The sequence below is a fragment of the Nomascus leucogenys genome, chromosome 2, assembly GCF_006542625.1.
Source record: "Nomascus leucogenys isolate Asia chromosome 2, Asia_NLE_v1, whole genome shotgun sequence".
NCBI lineage: Eukaryota > Metazoa > Chordata > Mammalia > Primates > Hylobatidae > Nomascus > Nomascus leucogenys.
Window position 1 is genome coordinate 127,260,504 of NC_044382.1, and position 25,529 is coordinate 127,286,032.

Consider the following 25,529-nt stretch of genomic DNA (forward strand, 5'->3'; position numbering starts at 1 on the left):
AAACTCCAAGAGGAAGCCCTGCATTCTCCGCCAATGGAAACCAGAAGTCGAGAGCGCGTCAGCTATCGTCGGGTAGACTTAAGGCCCACAGAAAAATCAAAAGCAAAAGAGCAGCGGGAATTTAGGGGCTTTCACGGATCATCATCATAATAGTCAATAATGATGGCAGCAGACACTAACATTCACGCGTTCTTGTTAAGTGCAAGGCACAGTGCAAGTGTGTGTGGCCCCATTTAACCATCTCAACACACTACGAGGTTGGCGTCTCATTTTTACAACGGAAGAAACTGAGAGGCTCAGGAATACCATGTCCTCTGCATATCTCCCAAGTGGGTCCTGTTCTCCAGCGCCCAGTGATCTGGGCCTCGCGGTCCAAGTCCGGCTCCCAGGCCGCCTCCCAGCGCTTCTCCGCGCTCTCCTGCGCCTGGGCCACTTCCGACCCCTGCTGTCCAGTCCCCTAGCTCCTCCTCTCCCACTCCGCCCCGCCATGCCCCGCCTCAGCCGCTCGGCTCCTCCTTCACTGTACGCTCCGCCCCCGACCTCCCGGCTCCTCCCCGGCCTGCCCGCCACACCCCTGGTCCCTCCTGCAAGTTCCGCCCCTGGCCTCTGGCTTCGTTTCTCCCGCCGGCTCTAACCCGCGCTTGGCCAAGGTCCGCGGGAGCCCGCGAGCCACCGAGAGAGTAGAGAACTCGGCGCCGCCAAACAGCCCAGCTCGCGCCTCAGCGTCCCGGCGCCGTCGCGCCACTCCTCCGAGTAAGTGGCTCCTGGGCGCGCCCGTCCCGCGTACACCCCCGCGCGCCTCTCCCGCCGCTGGGCTGCGGGTTGCTCTCGGGGAGCGCCTCCGGCTCAGAGAGTTTCTGAAGCGAGTGTGAGTGTGAGTGGGTGCTTTTGAACAACTTGTGTAGGTGGGTGTGCGTACGAGTGTGTGCAGGAGCGCACAGCCTCGAAAACTCCCCGTAATTTTACTCAGTTCCAGTGCCGCACTGAGGATCCAAGACCCCTTTTAGGAACCCTTACCTATTCAGGGCGACCTCTTAACCACCTCCTGCCTCATTCCTTCCCTCACTTTGTAACTGGGTTCTCGCTATTTGTCACGTCCTCCTATAACCGCACATACTGGCGAAAGCACTGCCCGGGTTATCAGGGTGCCCCAGATTGCAGACTGAGATGCTGGCCTGAGATTGTAATCCAACCTTGCATTGTAAAACGGGCAGAGACCAGAGCCCTGCTTTGAGATCATTCGGTGGAGACTTTCTTTGAGGAAGAAAGTGTGTGAGTGTGTGTGTGTGTAGATGACTGCACATGTGGCAGTGGAGTCCTCAGCACCTGCTGCAAAGACACCTGATGAGCGCCGAGGCTCCTCGGACTCCGCGCGAGTGATAGACACGTTCAAGACCAGGCTGACCCAATAGGCTTAGGCACCTTGAATATGTTTATTGCTTCAGTGACACTGTATTTCTAAACCAACAGATTTTCTAAAACACAGAAGCTCTATGTAGAAAAAGTAGTATCCCTAGAGAAATCATGGAAGGAATCAAACAGTAGTTCAGTGCCCAGTGTCGAAACAAGAAAATCCTTGGATTGCTTAAGACTGATAATTCCATCCCTACATAATTATTTTTATGGGGGGAGGTGGGGGTCAGTACTCCCTCAATGCAGGACATATTTCTATATTTAAAAAATTAATTGGAAGCTTTGCTGTCATAACAGCAGTATTGTACAAATAGTTTCTTCATCTGTAAAATGATTGCTTGGTTGCTGGGGTCCTATCTAATTTTAATAGTCTCTCTGAGTTCTACATTTCAGTTTATTCTTGCTACTTTCTTGCTATGAAAGTAAAATATTCTCCTACTTCCTTGATAATAATCCATTTAAGAAATGTTCAAAATCCCATTCTGAGTAGAAATTATTTGTTGAGGGTAAGGATAAAAAAGCTGTGTGGCCAAAGGAAATAACCAAAAAGGGTAGGCTTTAAGAAGCCATTGTGCATTGGCACATGAAAGGTAAGAGTTGATAAATCATTGTAAGTGCTGCTTATCGCAGCCGATATTTTTATCCTGGTTTGAATCCTGTGTTACACAGAACTGTTTCCACACTGTTTTAACTAAGGAAACATTATACTTTGCAGTGTAAACATATGACTCCATCTCTCTTTAAGGAAAGAAATAATTATCATGTTTAATTAAACACTTAGACACATTTATTGCCACCATCTAGTTAGATCTGTCATAAGGAGTTAAGTCAGCAAGCTATTGTTGTTTTTAGAGACAGGGTCTCGCTATGTTGTCCAAGGTGGTCTTGAACTCCTGGGCTCAAGCGATCCTCCTGCCTCAGCCTCCTGAGTAACTGGGACTACAGGGGCCCACAAGTAATTGTTAATATTCTAGCTAGTAACACAATTTGCTTTTTTGCAGATTTTTTGGATGCCTTTTCTCCTCCATACACATTAATTGCCTCCAGCATTCACTGCCCATCTTTTGAGTTTTTACTTGTAATCTGAGTAAATAAAGTTTAGGGAAGTAGACTACCACCTACTCCTCTGTAAAATATGAGTCCCTTAGATAATTGAATGTGTTGTGTTAAGCTCTTTGGATTGACATATGTAGACTTTATAAACCATTATATTAATCTAGATTATGTGATGATTTAAGAATCATTAATAAATCAATGAATAAAACAAGATTCTACCAAAAGCATAGTGATCCTGCACAAATGGGCCTTTTAAACACTTTCCTTAAAGGGCAACTTTTACTCCATGTACCTTTTGTTCCAGTGTGTTTAAACTCACCAAAAAAAGTTGGTGTGAGTTGAGAAATCTCATGTTTGTTGTCTCTTAATTTTCTATTTCAGACTATATTGCTAGACATAGTCTTTGTTTACGTGTTGAGCTGTCGTGAGGACAGGCTGTCCTGGGATCCTAAACAGAATAGCAGAAACCTGGGGGTGAACACACTGCAGAGGCCAGGAACAGAGTATTTTATGAGGCCAGTTCTTTGCAATTCTCATTCTGTTGAAATGGAGGAAAGGGTGTGTGGAGAGGAATGATTGCATCCAAACAGTACTAATTAGGAAATGCTGAGTTGGGGGAGGAGTGGATTTCTACGTGACTTATGGCTTGGAGAACTTCACAGAGGTGATCTTTAAAGTTGAGTCTGCCACGCTGCCAGGCACTGCAGAGGTCTCATATTTAATTGATCCAATTAATCCTCTTCTGCAGGAGATAGCCCAATGTGGTAGTAACACCCTTCCTGGAGATTTCATTCGTTCTCAGAATTGAGCTTTGCTCTGCATCATGTAGAATGGTTGATTCCCCACTCCCTCCATTTATGCTTGATAGCAATTGAAGGGGCTGAACATGGGATAACCTCCAGGAGACAGGGGAGAAGCAATGATGATAAATAAGAGCCACCTGCTTTTTCACAGAGGGGAAGGGCATAGGGGCTGTTAGTACAATCCCAGTGCCAGGGGCATTGACTTTGGCAACGGCGACATGCACAGGGGCCAACCTGGGTAACAAAGTGGACCATTTCCCCTGCTTTGGCATTGTCAGGGATCTCTGGCTCTGATACAGAAGTTAAGGGAAGGAATTGTGTGGTGCCAGATTAACTTTTATCACCTCACCCCTCCTCACACTGCCCACATCCTGCATTTAATACCAAATGCACACAGCAAGAACTCAACAAACACTGAAAAGGCCCTCGTAACACCCAACCTTTATGTTTCCCTCTGGCTAAGAATTTTCTTCCCATACTCTTGTCTCTGGTTTTGATGACTGTGGCCCTGGAGTCTGAGCCTACTGCAGTTTCTAGGCTTCTATACTTTATTTGTGCTGCCCAGTAGCTGAAAATGAATGATTTGTAGAGGGTAAAAAAAACAAAAAAACAGGAACCATGCTGCAAAATGTAAAGGAGGTCAGTTCATTTTTAGCCTACATTTTGGCCTGAAGAGGAGGAAATGAGCTACAAGTGGAGGGTGGATAATTCTAGAATGGCAGAGCCAAGGGGTATCTTGGAAACCACCTGGTCTATGGCCTTACACCATATGGTTGCTATTCCTCAACTTTGGAGGTGTCCACCTCCTTAGTGCAGCTTGCAGGAGGAGAGCACCATTCATTCATACAGCAGGCATTTATTGAGCTCCTGCTATGTGCCTAGTACAGCACACCCTTCTCATGTTTACGTGAAATCCTTGGGATCTGAGAAGGCGGGTAACTTGCGTAAAGATGTCTGTTGATAAGGAGTCCCTGAAGGTAAGTTGCTAGTGGCAAAAGTGGGTTTGGAATTTTCTTGTGTTTCACAAGGACAGTAGAATGATATTCAAAATATTTGTCTTTCTCAACAATAAGAAACTCAAAAGAAGCACATTTCTGCCAACATCTGTTTCAAATAACCAGTGGTATTACTGAAACAAACCTGATTCCATAGGATTTTGTTTTACATCAGACATAAGTTACCTGAGAATTGTTTGAAATGTCACAGGCTCAGCAATAATCAAATAATACCCAGCCCATGCTTTTAGAGAGGAGTGTTTTTTCTCTGGAAGCAAGTGTTTATGGTTCAGAACCAAGGTAGCTGAGGTTCAGAACCAGCTGCAAAGCCGGGTGTGTGCCAAAAAGGTTGTTTTCCCAGGCTTGACCTTTTCCATATAGAACAAGGGGGATTAAAAACCAACATGGTGATGTTTCTGTCAAGGTGACTGGGGTCTAGGTGTACAGATCTTTTCCACTAAAAACAAGGGTTGCGGGGAGATGGTCACAGGAATGAGACTCCAGGCTAACTCGTAAACACCTCTGGGTTAGTTTCTTCCATAAGAGACAGTGGAATTAAGTTCAAAATTCCACTTGTAGTTTCCTTAAACATCGAGAATAAAGATGACTTTAGTCAAGAAGTAGTTGCTCCAAATGACTTTGCTGGAATCAGCAGCTCGTGTCTCAGCCCCTGCTGGCTGTGTGGCTTTGGACAATCTACGTAGCTCTCTGAGCCTGTTTCTTCATCAGAGTAAAAACTGGGGATAGTATTTACATTATAGGATTGTTGTGCAGGTTAAGCCAGATGTTCCTCTCCTGTGTCAATGTGCAGAAGGCACCCATTAAGTGGAGGACTTGGTTAGATTGGCCAAATAGATCTCATTCCAGTAAGTGTTAGTACGGAGCCACAGTGGAGTAGAGAGGGAAAGTAGTAACTTGTGTCATACGTGATTTTAGCATGAATTCTTTTTTCCTTTAACGATGCCTGGGGAGCCCAGAGAATGGGGTGAATGTAGCACAACTTCAGTGATTGCCAGCTGCAGGGTCACATGATTATATAAGGGAAATGTCGCCGCTGCTGCCAAAGATAAGTGAGCCAGAGCAGGGCATTCGAGTTCTATGTGCCTGAGAACGAAGAAGAGCCATAGTACCCATTAAGCTTCTCTGCATGAGGGAAGCTTTCAAAAGACCCATTACAGTTCAATTGTGAGCAGTGGGTTGGCCTTTCGCAACTCCCATGTTTAAAACAGGTAGTGAATGAAACCAGATTATTTAAGACAGACAGCTGCCCTTGGTGTTGCAAAGGGAATCGGGCTGGCATGTCTTCAGGGGAAGTTGCGTGAGGTCCGGGAGGCCCAGGGCAGGGACCGCATCTGCAGGATTAAGCACCGGGGCAAGGTCTTTTGGGAACACAGTACTTAGCAAGGCACACAGTAGACTCTTGGATATTTTAAAGGAGCCAAAAAGTAAGCAACAGCTCACTCAGTCAATACCCTCTCTAAGCCTGACTCTTACTCCTTCAACCCAAATTCATTTAGCTCAAGCCTTCCTCATTCCCAACTCTTATTTATTACTCTTATTTATCATTTGTTTAACAAAATGAGGTTTTGTTTTTTTGTTTGTTTGTTTGTTTTTACAACATGGCTGTCAACAAAAATAGGGGAGACAGAGATTGTGGTGTGTGCTATGTAGGCCTAACTACACTCATCTTTCCTGTCCTGAGCTCTCTTCTGACTGTGTTCAGACCCTCCCAGACATGCAGACACGAAAAAAAATGCCACAGTCTTCTGAGAAAAAAATGCACGGACAGTGTTGGCAACAGTGCAAGTTTCAGAACAAACTTTGGTCACGTAAATCTTTGGGAAGTAAGTCCAGTACCTCATTCCATCATTCTGTGGTCAGGAAACTACTCTTTGATTTTTCCTTCTTCACTCTTTAAAGGGTCGAGATTGTTTTCTGGAAAATGGCAGGTGTTTGGTTAAATACTGTTTCGCTACACTTGAAGGGCAGAGCAGTCCTCACTTAGTGATGGAATTCCTTTTGCCTTGAGGCAGAATTAGGCTGCTGGTGACTCATGAAGTATACCTGGAAGATGTGAGTGAACTCAGGCCTTCCCAACATCCGGTGATGACCTCTGTTTGCACACACGTAGCCACTTTGCTCCTTTGCTTTTATGGCCTGGAATCACTGATAGTGCCTGAAGGAACAGCTGCTATTACTTTTCAGGGTAAGAGACCCTGTGTAAATAGGGAGCCTCCTGAGGAAGCAAGGATTCCCTGCCCTGTGTACCTGTGGTGTTTATCACCTCCCTGGCAGGGAAGCTCTGCCCAGGTGGGGTAGCTTGAGAACATCATTATCTGGGCAGCCCCAAAAGTGATACACCAAATGAAACTTTGAACTTATCCAATGTGCTGTATTTTAGGGCTCATCTGGGACTACAGCTCCGAACCTGTTAAGTCAGAATCACCAGTGAAGCTTGATGCAAATTGAGAACCCCTAGCCTGGGAGACTTATGTGACTCATTTTCCTGTCTTGTTCTAGAAAGAAGCTTATTCAGGCAGCAGCTAGCTGTAGGGATTTTTTTTTAAATTTTTTTTTTTGGCCGTGGAAAGAGCTCTTGAAAGTACAGAGTGGCTTTAAAGTTTAAAGAATAAAATGAACACAACATATAAAATAAACACAGCATATAAAATGAACACCTATGTACCCATCTTAAGAAATAACAAAGTTGTTTTTATAGGTCTTCACTGGGTGGAAAAATATTAACAAGCAACCAGGTCAAGAACAAAAAATAACCAAAACAATTAGTGGTGTCCCACAAATAGATCCAGAAATTGAAGGCCATGAAACAGAGACATTGGAGAGTCTGCCCAGTGTTCATTAGCTGAAAATCTAGACTTTGAGTCACCAACAATGCTGACATCATAAATCCAGTCTACCAGCTGACTTAAGGATAACTCAGGTGGTTTGTAGATACTGAACTGGGATGGGCATCCTTATTTCAACAGCAGCGCATGTTTGGAAGAGCCCAGGCCCAACTCGGGACACGGAGTTGCCAAGCGGACCGTTTCCCCTAACCCAGGCCTGTTTCCTGTCCTGAGGTCCTGGTACCTCCAGGAATCTATTCTGTTGTCAGAGTGTCCCTCTCATTTTGTAATGGTAGAAAATGAGAAAATGAAAAACAGACCATTTTTTTCTTTGAAGCCATGTCCTGTAACTTCCTCCCTCTTCTTTTGCATTTTGGGTTTTGCCAGTACTTGAGACTTCCCTATTTCTGAATTTTAGTCAGTTTTTAATTTATCATTCTAATAGGGGCCATGGAAATTATGAATAATAAAGGTCTGCTACTGATGATAACATAGTATTAATTTTAGTAGAATGACAGCTTTTTTTTTCCCCTCTAGATTTAAATATTTGAACAGAGAATAACAGGTATGAAACTAATTCAGGTCTGGCCTCTGCCTTCCTCTGTAGTCAGCCATCCCCCAGGTTTGCTGCCCTGGAGTTGAGCGCACCAGGGCCTTTCAGCCTTACCATTAGGGAAATAAGGCAGATAGAGGAGGTTGGGCAGTGACTTGTGGAGACAGGTGGCAGGGGCAGAAGATTAACCACCCAAGCCCAAGAAGCATATCCACACTGAATTTTACCCTTTAATCAGTCTTTTGTAAATTCCGTTTTTTTTTTTTTTTTTTTTTTTTTTGAGATAGAGTCTTGCTGTGTCTCCCAGGCTGAAGTGCAGTGGTGCAAACTTGGCTCACTGCAACCTCTACCTCCCAGGTTCAAGCGATGCTCCTACCTCAGCCTCCCGAGTAGCTGGGATTACAGGCAAACACCACCACGCCTGGCTAATTTTTGTATTTTTAGTAGAGACAGGGTTTCACCGTGTTGGACAGGCTGGTCTCGAACTGCTGACCTCAAGTGATCCACCTGCCTTGGCCTCCTAAAGTGTTGGGATTACAGGCTTGAGCCACTGCACCTGGCCTGTAAGTTCTGTTTTTTTTTATGATTGCCTTTAGTGATGATAGTGTTCTGTGTAAGTGTATTAGTTTTTAAGGGCTGCCATAACAAAATACCACAGACTGGCGGCTTAAACAACAGAAATTTATCTTCTCAAAGTTCTAGAGACTGGAAGTTCAAGATCAAGACGTCATCAACAGGTTTGATTTCCCTGAGGCCTCCCTCCTTGCCTTTCAGATGGCCACATTTCTGCTGTATTCTCACAAGAACATTTCTCTGTGCATATCCCTGGTGTCTCTCCCTCTTCATAGAGTGCCAGTAATATTAGATTAGGGTCCCATCCTTATGATCTTATTTAACCTTAATTCTTTATTAAAGCCTGTCTCCAAACACAGCCATACTAGAGATCAGGGTTTCAGTATATGAATTTGGGTGGTACATTTCAGTCTGTAACAATCGCCTTTGTAAAGGATATTAGTTGTCCTCCTTTACACAGGGAGGATCTTTTCAGGACCTCCAGTGTATGCCTGAAACTGCACATAGTACTGAACCCTATATAAGCTATATTTTTTCCTATACATATGTACCGATGATAAAATTTAATTTATAATTTAAGCACAGTAAGAGATTAATCATGATACCGAATAATAGAATTATAACAATATATTGTAATAAGAGTTATATAACAATGATCTTTCTGTCTTCACTTTCTCTCAAAATCTCTTGCATACTGCATTCACCTGTTTTCAGACCGCATGGCCTGTGGTCATACTGCAACTGTGGAAACCGAGATCATAGGTACCGGGGACTACTGAGGAGATCACACCGTTTGTGTTGTGATTGTCATATGGTTTATTTCTATATCTATGTATAATCCCCACAAATTATAGTTATTTTTTTCTTTAAACAATGATCTTTTGAAGAAATTAAAACAGGAGAAAAGTACCCATTTACTATGTGTGGGGCTTTTGATTTTTTAGCGTAGACCCAAGTTTCCATCAAGGACTTTTTTTTTGTCCTTCAGCCTGAAGAATAAAAATTTTTAATATTATAGCTCACATCTGCTGGCCACAGACCCTCTCAGCTTGTTGTGTGTGCGCACACCTGGCGTCGGTGTGTCCAGCTCTCCTCTTATAAGGACACCAATCAAATTGGATTGTGGACTACCTTAAGACTAATTTTAACTGAGTCACCTCTTTAAAGATTCTGTTTCCAAATGCAGTTGCTTTCTGAGATATTGGGAGTTAAGCCTTCAGCATATGAACTTTTTGGTGTTTCTTAGTCTGTTTGTACTGCTGTAACAAAATATCTGAGACTGGGTAATTTGTAAAGAACAGAAATTTATTTTCCACAGTTCTGGAGGCTGGGAGTTCAAGATCAGGGCACCCACAGATTCGGTGTCTGGTGAGGGCAGCTCTGGGCTTCCAAGATGGTGCTTTCTTGCTGTGTCCTCACATGGTAGATGAGATGGGAGGTGGAGGGGCAAAAGGCACTGGGGTACACCTTTCAACGTCTTTTTTAAGAGCACTAATCCACTCATAAAGGTGGAGCCGTTATGACTTAATCAGTTCTAACCACCTCTTAATACCACCACCTTGGGGTTTAGGTTTCAACATGTGAATTTTGAGGGGAGATACACCTTCAAACCATAGCAGGAGGGACACAATTCAGATCCTAACAATCAGGATGTTTTAGGCTGCAGTTAAGCGAATGCCAATGAACAGTGATTTGAATAGTAAAGACATTAAATTGTCTTATATGAAGGGCAGTCTGGGATTGGGTAGATTCAGGATTGGATCCTTGGCTAAACAGTGTCATCAGGGACCAGTTCTATCTATTCTCATCCTTAGCGTGTTAAATTTGTATCTGCAGACTTGCCACTTTGTGGGCGGAAAACAGCTTTCTCAGGAACAGGTATCACAGTTTCCTGCCAACCTCTTTTTAAGACAGGAAGAGGGATAGTGTGTGTGTGTGTGTGTGTGTGTGTGTGTGTGTGTGTATGTGAAGGGTGGACCCAGAGGGCAGCAATAAATTGCTTCTCTAGTAGTGTCTATCCCTTTTCATCCGGGAGTAAAATCTTTCCTGAAGCCTCTTTAGGCCTCATTGGCCAGAACTGAGTCACAGCCTTAAGGGAAGCTGTGAAAGTGAGTATTGGGCATTGAGGGAGAACCTCTATTGTGGGAGGTTGGCTGTGCCCATAGGGGAAGGGGAGGGGCATGGTTACAGGGTGGACAAGAAGCATCTGTACTAACCCCGGGCTCCCATTCCCTAAAGGCCAGTTACAGCCATAAGTATTCCTGATACTAAAAATCCCAGGTTTCATTGGAGTTAAAACTAACCACCCATGATGGTAGTTGAGAGGAGAAAACCAAATAATAATATGGAAGGTGTTGAAAATCACATATACTTAATTACTACTGGCAGTGACTTTTTCTTATTCTTTTTCATTTTAAAACTGACTGGAAGTATCTTGAAGCAGTGATTTTTTAGTGTTAAAGGTCATGGGTTTATAAAATAGCACTGCTTTCTTTGGGGAAAGCATCATACATTCCAGCCAGAAAGGTATCCATCATATAGAGAGTTCCTTAATTTTCCGGAAATGTTTACCATCCCAGTAATCATGGCAAACACTTATTGAGCACGTAGGGTGGGCCAGCAGGCGCTGTGCCGAGTGCTTTATACACATTATTTAATTTCATCTTCAGGAGGGATCTATGAGAAAGATACTATTGTTAACCCTTGTTTGCAGATAAGGAATTGAGGCTTAAGGAGGTTAAGTAACGTGCTGTGAGTGCCTGGTCACACTGGGATTTATACTCTGGCAGCTCAGCTGCCCTCCCATACTTGTGCTACAGGGTGTTACTCTTCAATAATACTTCCACAAACACCCTCCTTTTCTGTGAACTCTCAAAGGCTGTTACCTCTCCAACCAGTCTGGTTCTGCTACAAAGCTTGTCTCCATGTTTCATTCTTCACATTTTGTTGTTTTTAATAGTAGAAAGATGAACCATGGGGGTGTGCGGAGCTGGTCACGCCATACCTCATGGAGTGTGAGATGTGTCATCTTGTATTTGTGATAACCCAATGCCCGAGTGTTCACTGCAATTCTGGTAGATATCTAAGAGGTTATTTTGTTATTTTATTTTATTTATTTATTATATGTGTTTGTTAGAGATAGGGTCTTGCTCTTTTGCCCAGGCTGTAGTGCAATGGCTATTCACAGGCACAATCATAGCACACTACAACCTCAAACTCTTGGCCTCAAGCAGTTCTGTCGCCTCAACCTTTTGTGCAGCTGGGATTACAGGTGCATGCCACCACACCCAACTCTAGGAAGTCATTTTGAATTGAGTTTGCTCTTGAGGTATTTTGGAGCATGTCATTTGTTCTATGCTTTTAAAAATAAAGTGTTCTAAGGCAAATTTTAATTAAACAATGTAGATTCAGTTATTTACCTTCAAAGTGAAAAGTTCATTGAAACAGAGTTCGTAAGATGCTGGTTCCTGTCTGATTTATTACTGGGTCCCTACACTTTTCCACCTAGCACTGAGAGACACCTTGCTGTTTTTTCCATCAGTTGGCTGCTGTGCTGATGTGCCTAGATTTTCTTAATGCTTTTTTAATGCTTTTATTGTAAAATAAAACATAAATATCAAAAAGCCACACGAAACAAATGTACACAACTTAGTGAATTATTACAAAGCAAACGCTCATATATACCACTAGCATTTAGGTCAAAAAATAGAACTTTGCCAGAGGGACCAAAATTTTACATCCCATCCTGATCACATTTCCCTCTGTTCCTCCAAAAGTAAATGCCATCCTGACTTTTATAGTAATTACTTCCTTGCATCTCTTTATGGTTTTATTACCCAAATGAGCAGCCTGACCCACTGAGTTTTAGTCTTACCCATTAAAAAAAAAAAAAAAAGAAGTTTAAGTCTCTTTTCATCTACAGATCCCTGTACCAGAGTCTCCTTCCTTTAAATTTTTTTTTTATTTGTTGCAGGACCTGGGCTGTTTAATTTGTAGAGTTTCCGACAGTGTTGATAACAAGAAAGATTCACACTCATGTGTAATCTTTAACTTACTACTTTGCCCTCTGTTTCCTGTATCTGGATCCAGAGACTTGATCAGATTCAGGTCTGATCCCTTTGGCAAGATTACAGATGGTGGTATATTCTTTCACTGGGAGACACATGGGGTCTGGTTTTTCCACTCTTTTGATGTTAGCAGCTGTTGATCCTCAATGTCTCGATCTGTTAATTCAGTGGGGGCAATTGCAGAATGGGATACTCTAATTCTATCATTTTGATTTTATTTATTAGCTGGAATAATTTTATAAGGATAGACACCTTTTCAATCTGTTATTTGATTGCCCAGTGGTACAATTCACATAGGAAAGGGATGATAAATGCTTGATTCTTTCCTTTGATTTACTCAGTTTTCAAGAATTGATTTCATGTCGTAATCACTGATTAGGTTTTTTTTTTTAATTGTTATGAGCTCATGGAATTAAATCTATTTTATAGGTTTTAGTCTATCGAAATTTTAGTTTTTACTGAGACTCAAATTGTCCCATCTTTGACCAATGGGAGCCTCTTCAGTTGACCCCTAAGTCCTCCTGACCTGACCTTAGTATTCTTGTTAGTTTCCTGCTCTTTGATTTGTTAAAGTGATCCATGCTTGTCTTGTACATTTCTTGCCTATACCTGGAGTCAACCATTTTCCCAAGAAACCCTGGTTTTTTTTTTTTTAGCGAGAAATGGTATTTCAAGACTATAATCCAGACACTGGGAATCCTCAGTCACTGGAATGGTTAGTATTTATAGGCCTTTCCTTGGTCAGAGCTGGGACACACACACACACACACACACACACACACACGCACTCTCTCTCTCTCGCACACTTACATGCAAACATAAATACTCATATAAAGATAAAATACTTTGTGAGTTCCTAATGCTATTTCCAATTCAAATTCAAGATTATAGGGTTTCTGTTTAACCTCTTATATATTACATTTTTATTCCTTTTCTTCCACACTTAGAATCCTGGTTTTTTGGTCACAAGGGAAATAGACTATTGTGTAATTACCTATTTGATTACCCCATATTACACACAAATCATCTCCAAATAATGACATTAATACTACCATTACTAGCTATGATTACTGAAAACAATAAAAATAATTTCTTTGGTATATGCCATACTAATTCTTCCCCATGTTAAAAAAATGGTTTGGTACTTCTGCATCATCAGATCTTATTATTGTTATATATTAAAATATCTCCCTTTTAATACTCATTTAGTCTTATTTGTACAGGTTGTTGTATATATCATGCTTATCACTTGTCCTCATATCAGTGTCTCTAGACATTTTGATTGAAGCTCTTTCTGTAGTAGATTTAGTAGGAGGGGATCATGGGAACAATATTCCCTAATTTCAAGTTGATAAAACTTGGTCTGTGACCTTTATAATTAAGGGTCACTGTTGTCTGATATAAAATCCTTGGCTCACATTTTCTTTCCTTGAGAATTTTGAATATGTCACCCCATTTTCTTCTGACGTAAACTATTGTTGCCCGAAAGAGTCTAATGATGATGATCTCAATGTTTTCCCGCTATACGAGCTACTGTTTTAGCACTTTTCAGAGTATCAACTATATATCATTTCATTCAGTCAACAGAGTATGAGCATTCCAGTACTGTAACTAGTGAGCTGTATATGTTACCAAATCTGAGTGTATGACTTGGTCAACGCTGGTCCCAAATAATCTCTTTCTGCTCTTGACCCAGAATAAGCCACTTACTCTCGATAACTGTAGGTTTTTTTCTTTGTAACCTCTGCTGGACCTTGTAAAGAGTACAGAGTTAACACTAAATATATACTTGTTTATGAAACAAATGCTGTGGAAGGATGTGGGCTTTTTTCTTTTTCTTATTAGCCCGTTGGGAACTGTCCCATCCCTTTGCCTCCTTTCCTCTGATCCGGTGAGGCTTTGCCTTTCTGCTCCTTGAGACAGGCCGTTCCCCTGAGCAGAAGGTATGTGGATGCAGCACCCATTGGTTCTGGGTTGTCCCATGGAGTCAGTGTCAGGTTTTCAGACTGTGTTCTTGTTGTATTGCATTTTCAGGACTAGCATGTCGGGAACTCCTGGTGCACAGAGTATCTGACTCCACAGTAAGGCCACTGTGCCATGCCTGCTTGCCCTTTTCTTTGTCTACACCCTGATCTATTCTCTCCTGGGTTTCACTGCCTAGGCCCCTGGCATGTGGGGCATAGACCCCAGCCTCTCTGTGACCTTCCTTTTCTGACCACTGTATCAGTGGGTGCTGGGGATTCCACCTGCCCAGACAGGCCCTTTCTTCCTTCCTGCCCTTTCCTTTCTTGACTGATCTTTTTGGTCTTCATTTCTTGCCCATCAGAACCTTTCGCAGGGCACTACAAAATGGGACCCTTGGCCAAGATGTGACCCAGAGGCATTTTGCTTAACTTATACACTGTGTTCAGCTTTTAAAATTTACATCTCACTTAGTGGGGCATTTGTGCCCGTTTGGCCAAAGACTCTGCTGCTCCCTATTGTGTTCCTCCTGGTCGGTCATGCATTTCATTTATCTGCCTGGCTTCTAGAGACAGGTGAGTTGGTGACCTCTGAACTTTGGTATCTCTTGCTTCTCAAAGCATTCACCATATGGTGATGACCCTGGGCTGCCCTATTTTATTCATGGCCTGTACTAGTTCAGCAAGACATTCTTACCCTGGTTCACTCACCCTGTTAGGTCCTGGCCTGTGGGCCATTCCTACTTTTTCTTTTATCCTCTTGAGTATCCCAATCCCATGTAATAATGGGAAAAAAACAATCTTATGACACTTAGCTTTTAAAAGCATTCATTCTACAAAAACAATGATGAAAATGATCAAAGAGTGATAGGCTAGGCATAGTGGCCCACACCTGAAGTCCCAGCTGCTCTGGAGGCTGAGGTGGGAGGATCCCTTGAGCCCAGGAGTTTGAGACCAGCCTGGCAACATAGCAAGACCCTGTTTGTATTAATTAAAAAAAAGTAATGGAATAATGGTTCTTCCCTGATGGATGTGAATGCTTAGGTGATCTCTTATTGCGGGTATAAAGAAAAAGGGAAACTCTTAGCCTTGGTCACACCAAGGAGAGCTTGCTGTAAGAGAGTCAGTGATATGGAAGAGCTGCCTGTGACTTGAGAAATTGCTCTTACTCCCTCCTTTTCTGTTCCTTGTCAGTGCCCTGAAGTAAGGAGTTGTCGAGTTGGGCTCTTCTCTGGTGTGGCCGGGCCTGTGGGAGGCAGCTCATGAGCCTGACTGCCCTAGTGAATTTCTTCCCAGATGTAGTTTTTCAGGTCACAATTGAAACAGTCTTGGAGATGACTCTTTGCTCCTAAGAATCTTCGAGACAAATAAGGACTTGGGTTAAAAAAAAAAGCAACACAAAACAAAACTGTTTCTATTCCGTTTTATTAATTCAGCAGAAATCATACTGAAGACTTGTTCTTCTCCTGTTCTCAGCTGCCTGTCTTTTTGCCTTTTGCCTCTGGTTGACCCATGTATGTGCCAAGTGTGGCAGTAAAGGCTCAGTAGTTTTTGACCACTTACTATGTGCCAGGCACTGTACTAAGATCTCTCTGTACATTGCCACATTCTTCAATGGCAGTTTGAAATAAGTCCTATCATTATTATCCCCGTTTTAAAGACGGGAAAACAGATTGCAAGAGCTTAAGTTGTTACCCAAGGTCAGAGGCAAATCTGATATTCAAATCCGGTGGTTTCTAACCGTATTGCCATAGTTCCTCTTGCAGGAGCTCTGCCACTTAGCCAGCTTGCAGGGGCTTGCTGGAGGGCAGTAACAGAGCTGGGCTCCAGAGGCTGCAGGATGGAGATCTTGAATATTGTAGAACAGTTCTTCAACAGAAAAAAAAATCTTTTGAACAGATTTTTCTCGGAGCTATTTAAAAATCCCTGATTTAGGCCAGACACCTGTAATCCCAGCACTTTTGGAGGCCGAGATAGGTGGATCAGTTGAGGCCAGAGAGTTCAAGGAGGCCAGGAGTTCAAGATCAGCTTAACGAACATGGCAAAACCCCATCTCTAATAAAAATACAAAAATTAGCCCGGCATGGTGGTGCATGCCTGTAGTCCCAGCTCCTTGGGAGGCTGAGGCAGGAGAATCGCTTGAACCCAGGATGAGGAGGTTGCAGTGAGCCAAGATAGCACCGCTGCACTCCAGCCTGGGTGACAGAGCGAGACTCCATCTAAAAAAAAAAAAAAAAAATCTGTAGCATAAAAACATGACTCCAAGTCTCACAGCCTGAGTAGCCCCAGGTTTATAAATCCATTGTCAGGGCTGCAAACAACTTGAGAGCAATCTGTCTTGCTGATAACAAGTAAGCAGTGTTACTAGCATTTGCTTGTTAACAATACCTCAATAAGTGACAAGAAGAAGGGAGGTGAAACTTAAATGTGCCAATTCTGAAACTTGCTAGGCATTCTAGTAGTGAGTTTGGTGGAGAAATAAGTTAAAATTATCTAAACATAACATTTTTGAATTTCTTACTATCTGTGCTATCTCTCCGTATGTTGTCAGAATTTTTTTTTCTAATTTAAAGCATCATTTATACCCAGAGGAATATCATAGAGAAATTTTGCTCACATGGTCTTTTTGAAATAGTTAAGCAAAGGATGCAGCCATTATTTAGTACTAGGTAATGGAAAAAGCTCTGGACAGGTGAGCAGGAGGAGGTGAGCAGGCGAGCAGACTGGGTATATAATATTGCTGAGATGCTCAACCCCTCCGGGCCATAATTGGTATATCTAAGAAATGTGAGTTGTCAACTATAAATCATCTCTAATCCCTCAGTGTGAAAATTCTGTATTCTGATAATTATCACATGTACTTTTCATTGTCATTTTAAGCATGGGAACCACGGAGTCCGAAGCTACTGGTAGAGCCAGAGGGGTAGTATCCTGGGTCCCTGTGGGAAGGAGTGCTGACTGCCCCAGTGTGGAATGAGGAATTCTGCACAAGTGGCTTTGGGTGGGAAACCAGGAAGAACTCTGGCCCCAGAGTCTTCCCAGGAGGCTCCAGAACTACAAAATGTTGCCTTGAGATAATCTTGTGAGTAGGTTTATTTTTGAGCTATATTTGTGTTCCCTCTCATTGCTAAGATAAGTGACTGTTAACTATACTAACATACAAGGAAACTTTGCTAAATTATCTTTTACACAAGAGAGCCTATCTGTGAAAGCATCCAAGAAGCTGATACAAGTGACCACAGGTGAATTAATTTTGATACAAAAAGGTTCATTACAGCATTGTTCTTAAGAATGAACAAAACAAAAACTCAAACAACTTAAATATGCATCAGCTGCTTACATACATGAGGGCGCTTCCTTGAGATGAAACACCGTGCAGCTTTAGAACAAGGTTGGCCTCTATGTACTGATATGGAAAGATCTCCAAGACAGATTAACTTAAAAAAACAAAATACTGGTCTCATTATTTGTAAAAAGGCATATTGTAAGTTTATGAGTACATACACTTTTTTTTTTTTTTTTTGAAGAATGAACAATATACTGTTAGTAGTGGAACTATGAGTTGAAAGAGAGGAAGAGTTTAACTTTTCATTTTATACTGTCTGTGTGTTTAAATTGTGTAATAAAAATATATTTGGCAAAGGAGGGAATTTAGATTTCAATTCAGGTTTTGAGGCATTCTAGTACTTCCTTAGAAAAATCTGTGTAAAAAATGCATGCTGAGAAAAGGTAGGCATTGTGTGGAAACTCTTCAGGCTCCCAATGTTGGGTAACTCCTGCACTGCACTTCCCCAGCCTTTACTATCCTCTTCTCAAAACAGAAATCTCTGGTTATTGATTCCTCTAACCCAGAATAGTCAATGGCTCCTAGTGTCTATTAAAAAAAAAGTCCCGGTTGGCGCGGTGGCTCATGCCTGTAATCCCAGCACTTTTGGAGGCCGAGGCAGGCGGATTACGAGGTAAGGAGATCGAGACCCTCCTGGCTAACACGGTGAAACCCCGTCTCTACTAAAAATACAAAAAAAGTAGCTGGATGTAGTGGCGGGTGACTGTAGTTCCAGCTACTCCGGAGGCTGAGGCAGGGGAATGGCGAGAACCCGGGAGGCAGAGCTTGCAGAGAGCCAAGATCGAGCCCCTGTGCTCCAGCCTGGGCGACAGAGCAAGACTCCAACTCAAAAAAAAAAAAAAAAAAAAAAAGTCCCAAAGAGCATGATGGCAGAGCAGGCAGAGTACGGGCCTGGCCTGTGAGTTTGTCATCTTGCATTTGGGCAATGTTTGTGGTGGCTCTGCCATGCCCCAGTCACAGTGTTAGTGCAGGAATACAAAGATGAACTGCATGCTGTGAAACTGTATGCAACTTCCTTTAGCCTGAGTCTTCTCACTTAAAAGACAAGTTGTCAGGATTAAGTGGAACAACAGATGCACAGAGCCCAGAGGACAATATTTGCTCGCTTGCGCCATCCTTCTCTCCATGTCCAAGGCCAGATGTGATGCCTACTCCTCTGAGTGTCTCCTTTTAGAAATGGGACATTTCTAAACCCTGCATTGTTCCAGAACACATTGCAAGCATCCCTTACTTTGCCTGCTTGTATTGCCCCTTTCCTGCACTGCCCATTGCTTCTCTTTCCTGGACATCATTAGCCTACCCTTTAGGAGCCAGTTCAGATGCTGCCTCCTCCAGGAAACCTTTTCTGGTCCAGAAGTCATCCCTTCCTCTTAAGGTTTTGTATAGTTCTTTCTAGTCTCCTTTCTTTATATTGATTCTATCACTTACAGCATTCCACCTTAGTTTGCAGCTTTCTGTGCCTTACTAGGATAGCTTCCCAGGGGACAGTAACCAGGTTATTTATTTATTTTTTGCTTTTTTTCCCAGCTTTACTGGGGTATAATTGACACATAAAAATTCTATATATTCAAGGAGTAGAATATGATGATTTGATGTGTAGTGATTACAACAGTCAAGTTAATTAACACATCCTTCATCACACATAGTTACCGTGTGTGTGTGTATGTGTGGTGGGAACACTTAAAATCTGCTCTATTAGTAAATTTCAAGTAAACAATACAGAATTATTAACTATAGTCGCCGTGCTGTATATTAGATCTCCAGAACTTACTCATCTTATAACCGAAGGTTTGTATCAACGTCTCCCCATTCCCCACCCTCCAAACCCAGCCCCTGGCAGCTGCTGTTCTGCTGTCTGCTTCTGGGAAGTAACTCAGTTTTGTTATCTCTGGAACTCATCTTTGTGCCCATGTTCTCAGTAAATATGTGTTAACGAATGACTTCACTTTTAGGATTTGCCTAAATATCTTTTTTACTTTCACTTAAGGGATTATTTTAGTTTCAACTAAAAATGAGAACATTTCCTTGAAATCCACTCTGTTTAGCGGGCTAGACACAGTTTCTTTCCTCCTGCAGGGATTAAACTTGAAAACTGTGGCTTTACTAACCCTGAGGAATTTTTAGGAGGAGACCAGGCAGGCATCTTATCTCAGTTGGTCTAGACAGTCACCACCTTGTACATGAGTAATTGGCCCATAAGCTCTTGTCTGATGAGGTGAGATGTTATCCTGATAATTTAAAAAGCAAACATACTACACTCATTACTAAGACAACTCCCAGCAAAAGTAAAGGAAATGTATAAAGAAAAAACAGTAAGGTTATAGAGGTGTGTGTGAAAATATCTGTTTCATTTCTCATATTCCTTTCCATCCTCATCTATGGTTATATATAGCTGTGACCGTAGAATGTACACAGTTTAATGTTCTGTTTCCTCTTAACATTATTTTGTACACAGTTTTGCATGTTTTTATGGACACTTGATATGTTTCTAAATGAAACAATTGGAGTTCAGTTGATTGTTGCCTTTCCTGAGAAAGAAATGGAGAGTGTGAAACAAAGATGTACCTTGAGGAAATGTCAGCATCATCTATTCCTAAAAGGCATGGTCTTATTCTGATGTTGCTAAATTTTACTGGAGCAAAAACATTAACAGATGATTTGATTGATGTTTGCAGCACAATCAATGGGATTAAGGTCTTGAGCCACTGAAAGAAGTTTTATTTAATTAAATACACATCTTTAAGAGATTAGAGTTTTGCTCAAGCAATGGCTCTTTATTTAGAAAAGCTGTTGGGAACAGCTGGAAGGCAGCCTTTCCTTATCAACAGGCTTGTATAACTAGCCCCAAGTTGTTTGCTAATAAATTTCAGGTCCCTAACACTAATAGGATGAAATAATTTTACATAGAAGGATCAATCTCTAACCTCCTTTTTCAGAAGAAACTAATCTGACTGCTGCCTATAGGCAATGAGGTGTGTTTAACATATGGAAAGAATTAGACTAAATACCAGAATCTCTTTAAGGTTTGTGGATATAGTCTCCAAAGAGAGAGAAGGGCATTTAAAATTAAACTGCACATAATTATAACAGGCACTTACTACTCATTCTTGGAATGAATCTTGCTTTGGCCGTAGGCTAAGTTGACTAGATTTGTGCTCCTTTTGTTGGCTTAAAGCCACATTCACTGCTTTTTACAATGAGAACCAACTGCTTCCTAGCACGGTTTTGTAGCTTTCTTTTATGGAGGTTCTTAATTATTTTGCTATTTCTTTCATCATGCAGAGTCATTAATACAAATGTTGATTCAAAGTAAATTTACCTGCTGGGCCAGCTTACCTGTTAGGAATTAGTGTATTTTATATCATGATCACACCTTACTATACTTATTGTATACAATCAAATCTCCTATAATTTCACAAAGGGATGCTTATCAAACTTGTGTTCCCAATAGTGTGTATCTTTGTGTGGTATCTATGGTTTTATTTGTGAAAGAACTGCCAAAAGATTGGTCCAGGTTTGTTTCTGTTTTTATTTATGACTTAAAGAGAGGCATTCGGTCTTACTAGTCACCCAGACCGGTTTCACTGGGTCCCAAGAAGACATAAGAAGACTGTTAGGTTTGTAAGAGAAGGACTGTGCTAGGCTGTAGCTTAGCCATAACTTCAAGAGAAGACCTGTATTGGGCTGGAAACCTCTTTTAAATATTGGAGAATTCAGAAGAAATCTTCTCAAATAAAAACTTGTGAAATGCTATCAGTTTCTGGGGCTGGGGAAGGGTGCCTGGCACAAGGGGATTCTACCAGGTTCAAGCTGCTTAGACATGGCTGACTGACACCAAATCCTGTAAATGGCTGCTGTTTATTATTGCCAGCCTCTTCCTCCTGTTCCCATCACTAATTCTTGCCTTGCTCCAATGCCCAATTACCACCTGTGACACTTTGAAGCTGCTCTTGCCCTGGGATAAGTTAGGAAAGCCAGAGTGGGAGAAAAGTCTGAGGTAGAAGTGAGGCGAGATCTCTCTATATTTTTTGGCAGTATTTTCTAAAAGCCAGGGCTGGGATCAGAATTCAGGCTGCCAGCTGTTACTACTTCCACACTACTAAGTCCTTAAAGTTAAAAATAAATTACAAAATCGTTCAAAACCAATATGAAGTCAGCCCAAGACACAGCTTCACCAATGATTTCTTTAAGTTTAAAAATTCTCTTATCATTCAGTCAACTAATTATTACTAAATGTCTTACTAAAGCATGCAGAGTTGAAAAATATTAAAGAAAGAAATTCTCTGCCATCTAGGACTTATTAATCTAGTTGTAAGAAAAATGTTAGGACAGAAATAATTGGAATGCAATACAGAATACATAAGTGAGGCGTATTAGTTGTCTGTTGCTGCGTAACAGATTACTAAAACTTAGTAGCTAAAAACAGCAAAAAACATTTATGGTTACATACACTTTCTGTGGGTCAGGAATTTGAGAGCTACTTAGCTGGGTGGTTCTGGCTTGAGGTCTCCCATAGGATTGTAGTCAGTGAGCTGGCTAGGTCAACAGATATGTGAACGTTTTCTGTGGCTGGAGAATCCAGTTCTAAGCTGGTTCACTTATACAGTTGGCAAGTGGTAGTCGCTCTAGGCAGGAAATCTCAGTTCCTCAATAGGTAAACCTCTTCACAGGTTTATTGGAGTGTCCTCATGACCTGGTGGATGACTCTTCTTAGAGTGAGTGATCCAAGGGAACATAAGGTAGAAGCCTCAGGTGTCTCCTATGATCAAGCAATTGCTGTTGGTGTGTGAGTTCTTGGTTACACAGGTCGTATGGGAGGGGATTACACAAAGGAATGAGTATCAGGAGGTGGTAGTCATTGGGGGCATCTTGGAGACTGGCTGTATGAAGAGGTGAAGATCTGCATAATAATGGAAAGAAGTGTTGGGATGTCTCAAAGGAAGGAGGCAGAATGTAAAATTGATGGATTTTCAGTAGCTGAGGTTGAGGGAAAGGGTGTTGGTTGAGATAGGGCATCAGGAGCAAAGCAGGGTGGACAGCAGCAGGTGTCAGTGTGTTCGAGGGACATTAATGGAGCAGTGTGGCTGGAGTAAAACCTGGTCAGGTAGGAAGGGGTCAGGGCCTGTAGGGTCTTGCATGCCAAGCTAAGGAGTTTGGACTTTCTTTGATTATTAGTGATGGGTCTTTGAAGGTTTTTGAGCAGGCAAGTGACATAATCATTGGCATATTTTAGCTTTAGTTTGTGTATGACCTTTAGGGTTTTGGTGCCCTTCTCGTTTGTTCCAAGTATTATCCAGGTAGTCAGCTCTCTAATTTCTAAAGTTGTGTAACACTTTTGCCCATGCCCCTTGATCACATACTACTTTGTACTATTTAACTTTTCGTGTATTTATCTTGTTATCACAAGTAGATAGCAAGGGCTATAGGGCCATGTCTTTATCTGTTTCTATTTCCCCTGCTGTATCTGGCACACTGGGTGCCCAATCACTACTTGCTAGCTGCTTGGATAATAGCAGCCAATTACTACATGTGTGTACAGGCACTGTTTCCGGCCTGTTGTGCATAATTTACAGTTAAGCATTTTTCAAAAGAGGGAGCAATTGCAGTGGATTTGATTTATGTAAGTGGAAAAAAGTGTTCAGAATCAGTTCTGTGTGCTTGGCATTTGCCATAATATTTTTAGGAAATTTGGAATAATAATTTTATTTTTAAAAACTCATGGATTATTTTTAGCTTCAAAGAGTGTTCTTATTTTGCGTAAGTTAAACTAATGGGCTAGTACCGGCCACAGAGTGCAGGAAGGGCTGCTTTCATCTTTGAATAGTGAAAGGCAGCCTCTTTCATGCATACTTTTATGGGATAAAATTCCTTTTTAGGATTTGGGGCAGAGTTTTTTTCCCTCTTATGCCCCTTAGTTTGAATGGAATGGTCATTCATTGTCCTTGTATTTTCATTGCCTGTGGAAGTATTTCACTCAAGAGATAGTTTCAAGAAAGTTGGAGATTTCTTGTATCAAACTAGCAAAGACATTTTTGCTTTTGTCTCTTGAAAATCTCCCTCAAACTAAAAGAATGAAAATCAGGAATGCAGACTGTATCCTTATAAACCTTGGAGACATCTGTAACCCTGACCCATACAGGACCTAAAGATAGAAAGCAGATGAAGTGATGGCAAATGCATTTGCAGAGAGGAGAGGTGAAATCAAGAATAAAATGCCTGCAGGGCTCACAGGGAGAGGACTGGAAGCGATTGATTTGCTCACAATGCCAGGAAGGCTCAGAAATGAGAGTTCCCCGGTTCCCCAGAGGCATAGGTGAAACACAGGCTTTAGGATGGGAGTAGGGATGGGAAAGTCTGCAGGAGGTAAAGGGGAGCCCCAGAAGGACTTGAGAAGGGAAGTTCCCTATTGCAGCTCTGGCCTAAGGAGAAGAGCCCATCTAGAATAGAGCTGAAGGAGGAGGGCTCCAGGAGGAGTGTTTCTGGGGGGTGCAGGAATGAAACTGATTAGAAAAGAAGAAAAAAAGAAGAATGGGACGTACTGGGTTTCAATTCTTTCTCTGTTCTCCAATGAACTGTGAATATGAGGAAATTAGTTAATGTCTTCGGACTTTTCATTTCCTTATTTATTAAATAAAACATTATATCTTACGGTATTTTGTTATTCTGTTGGGTAAAAGACAGTACAAAACCCAGCAAGTCTACTTCCAGGTGTCTACCCCAAAAAAGGAAAACATGTCCATACAAATACTTATAAGCATGTGTTAATAGAAGATTATACATAAGAGCCAAAAACTGGAAACAGCTCAAATATCCACCAATTAGTGAATGAATAATCAATGTGGCATATATATATATATATATATATGATGAAGTACTATTTAGCAATAAAAAAGAACAAAGTACTGTACCTGCTACAGCATGGGTGAATCTCAAAAACATTGTGCCAGGTAAGATAAACCAGATGCAAAAGGCTACATATTGTATGGTTCTGTTCATGTGAAATGCCTAGAAAAGGCGAATCTATAAACAGCAAGTAGATTAGTGGCTGCCTGAGGCTGAAGTAGGAATGGGAATTAACTAAAAATGGGTGCTGTGGGATGATGAAATCTTCTTCTTCTTCTTCTTTTTTTTTTTAGTAGTATTTATCTTTATCTGTCTGACTTATTTCACTTAGCATTATTCCAGGTTCATCTGTGTTGTCACCAATGGCAGTAGTCCTTTTTAATTTTGTTTTTAAATTTTACTTTAATTGACAACTAAAAATTGTATGTATGTATGTGTACAACATGATTTTTGATATATACGTATGTTGTGGAATGGCTAAATCAAGCCATTTAACACATGCATTACGTCACATCCCTTTTTTTTCATATGTGGTGCAAACACTTAAAAATCTACTCTTTTGGTAGTTTTCAAATATACAATAGATTGTTATTAACTGTTGCTACTGTGATGTACAGTAGATCCTTTTGAACTTGTTCCTCCTGTCTAATTGAAATTTTATGTCTTTCGACCAACATCTCCCCATCCCCCAACCTTCAACCTCTAGTCACCTCCGTTTTACTCATTTCTGAGTTCAACTTTTTTACTACACATATGAGTGAGATCATGTAGTGTTTGTCTTTCTGTGCCTGGCTTATTTCACTTAATATAATGTTCTCCAAGTTCATCTGTGTTGTCATAAATGACAGGATTTTTTCTTTTTTAAGGCTGAACAGTATTCCATTGTGTATGTGTACTATATTGTCACTATTCATTCCAGATGAGGAAATGTTTTAAAAATTGGATTGTGGTAATGGTTACGCAACTCTGTACATTTACTAAAAATCATTTAATTGTACACTTACAATGATAAATTATATCTCAATAAGGCTATGGGGAAAAATGGTAACAAAAGAAGAGTCAAGGGGCAGAGA

General features: G+C 41.5%; 1 protein-coding gene across 3 annotated transcripts in view; it reads left to right on the plus strand.

Moving 5' to 3' along the window:
• Nucleotides 1-604: 604 nt before the first annotated feature.
• Nucleotides 605-25,529, plus strand: part of TNFAIP8 (TNF alpha induced protein 8) — a 124,412-nt gene continuing 99,487 nt past the window's right edge. For 2 of the 3 annotated variants that reach the window (XM_012505555.2, XM_012505556.2), the window contains exon 1: nt 605-753. Coding sequence is in view for 1 of the 3 variants with exons in the window: in XM_003259872.2 (XP_003259920.1) it covers nt 753 (1 nt within the window). In the remaining 2 variants the exon portion in view is untranslated. The remainder of the gene's footprint in view (nt 754-25,529) is intronic. The other variant, XM_003259872.2, reaches the window with a different exon arrangement.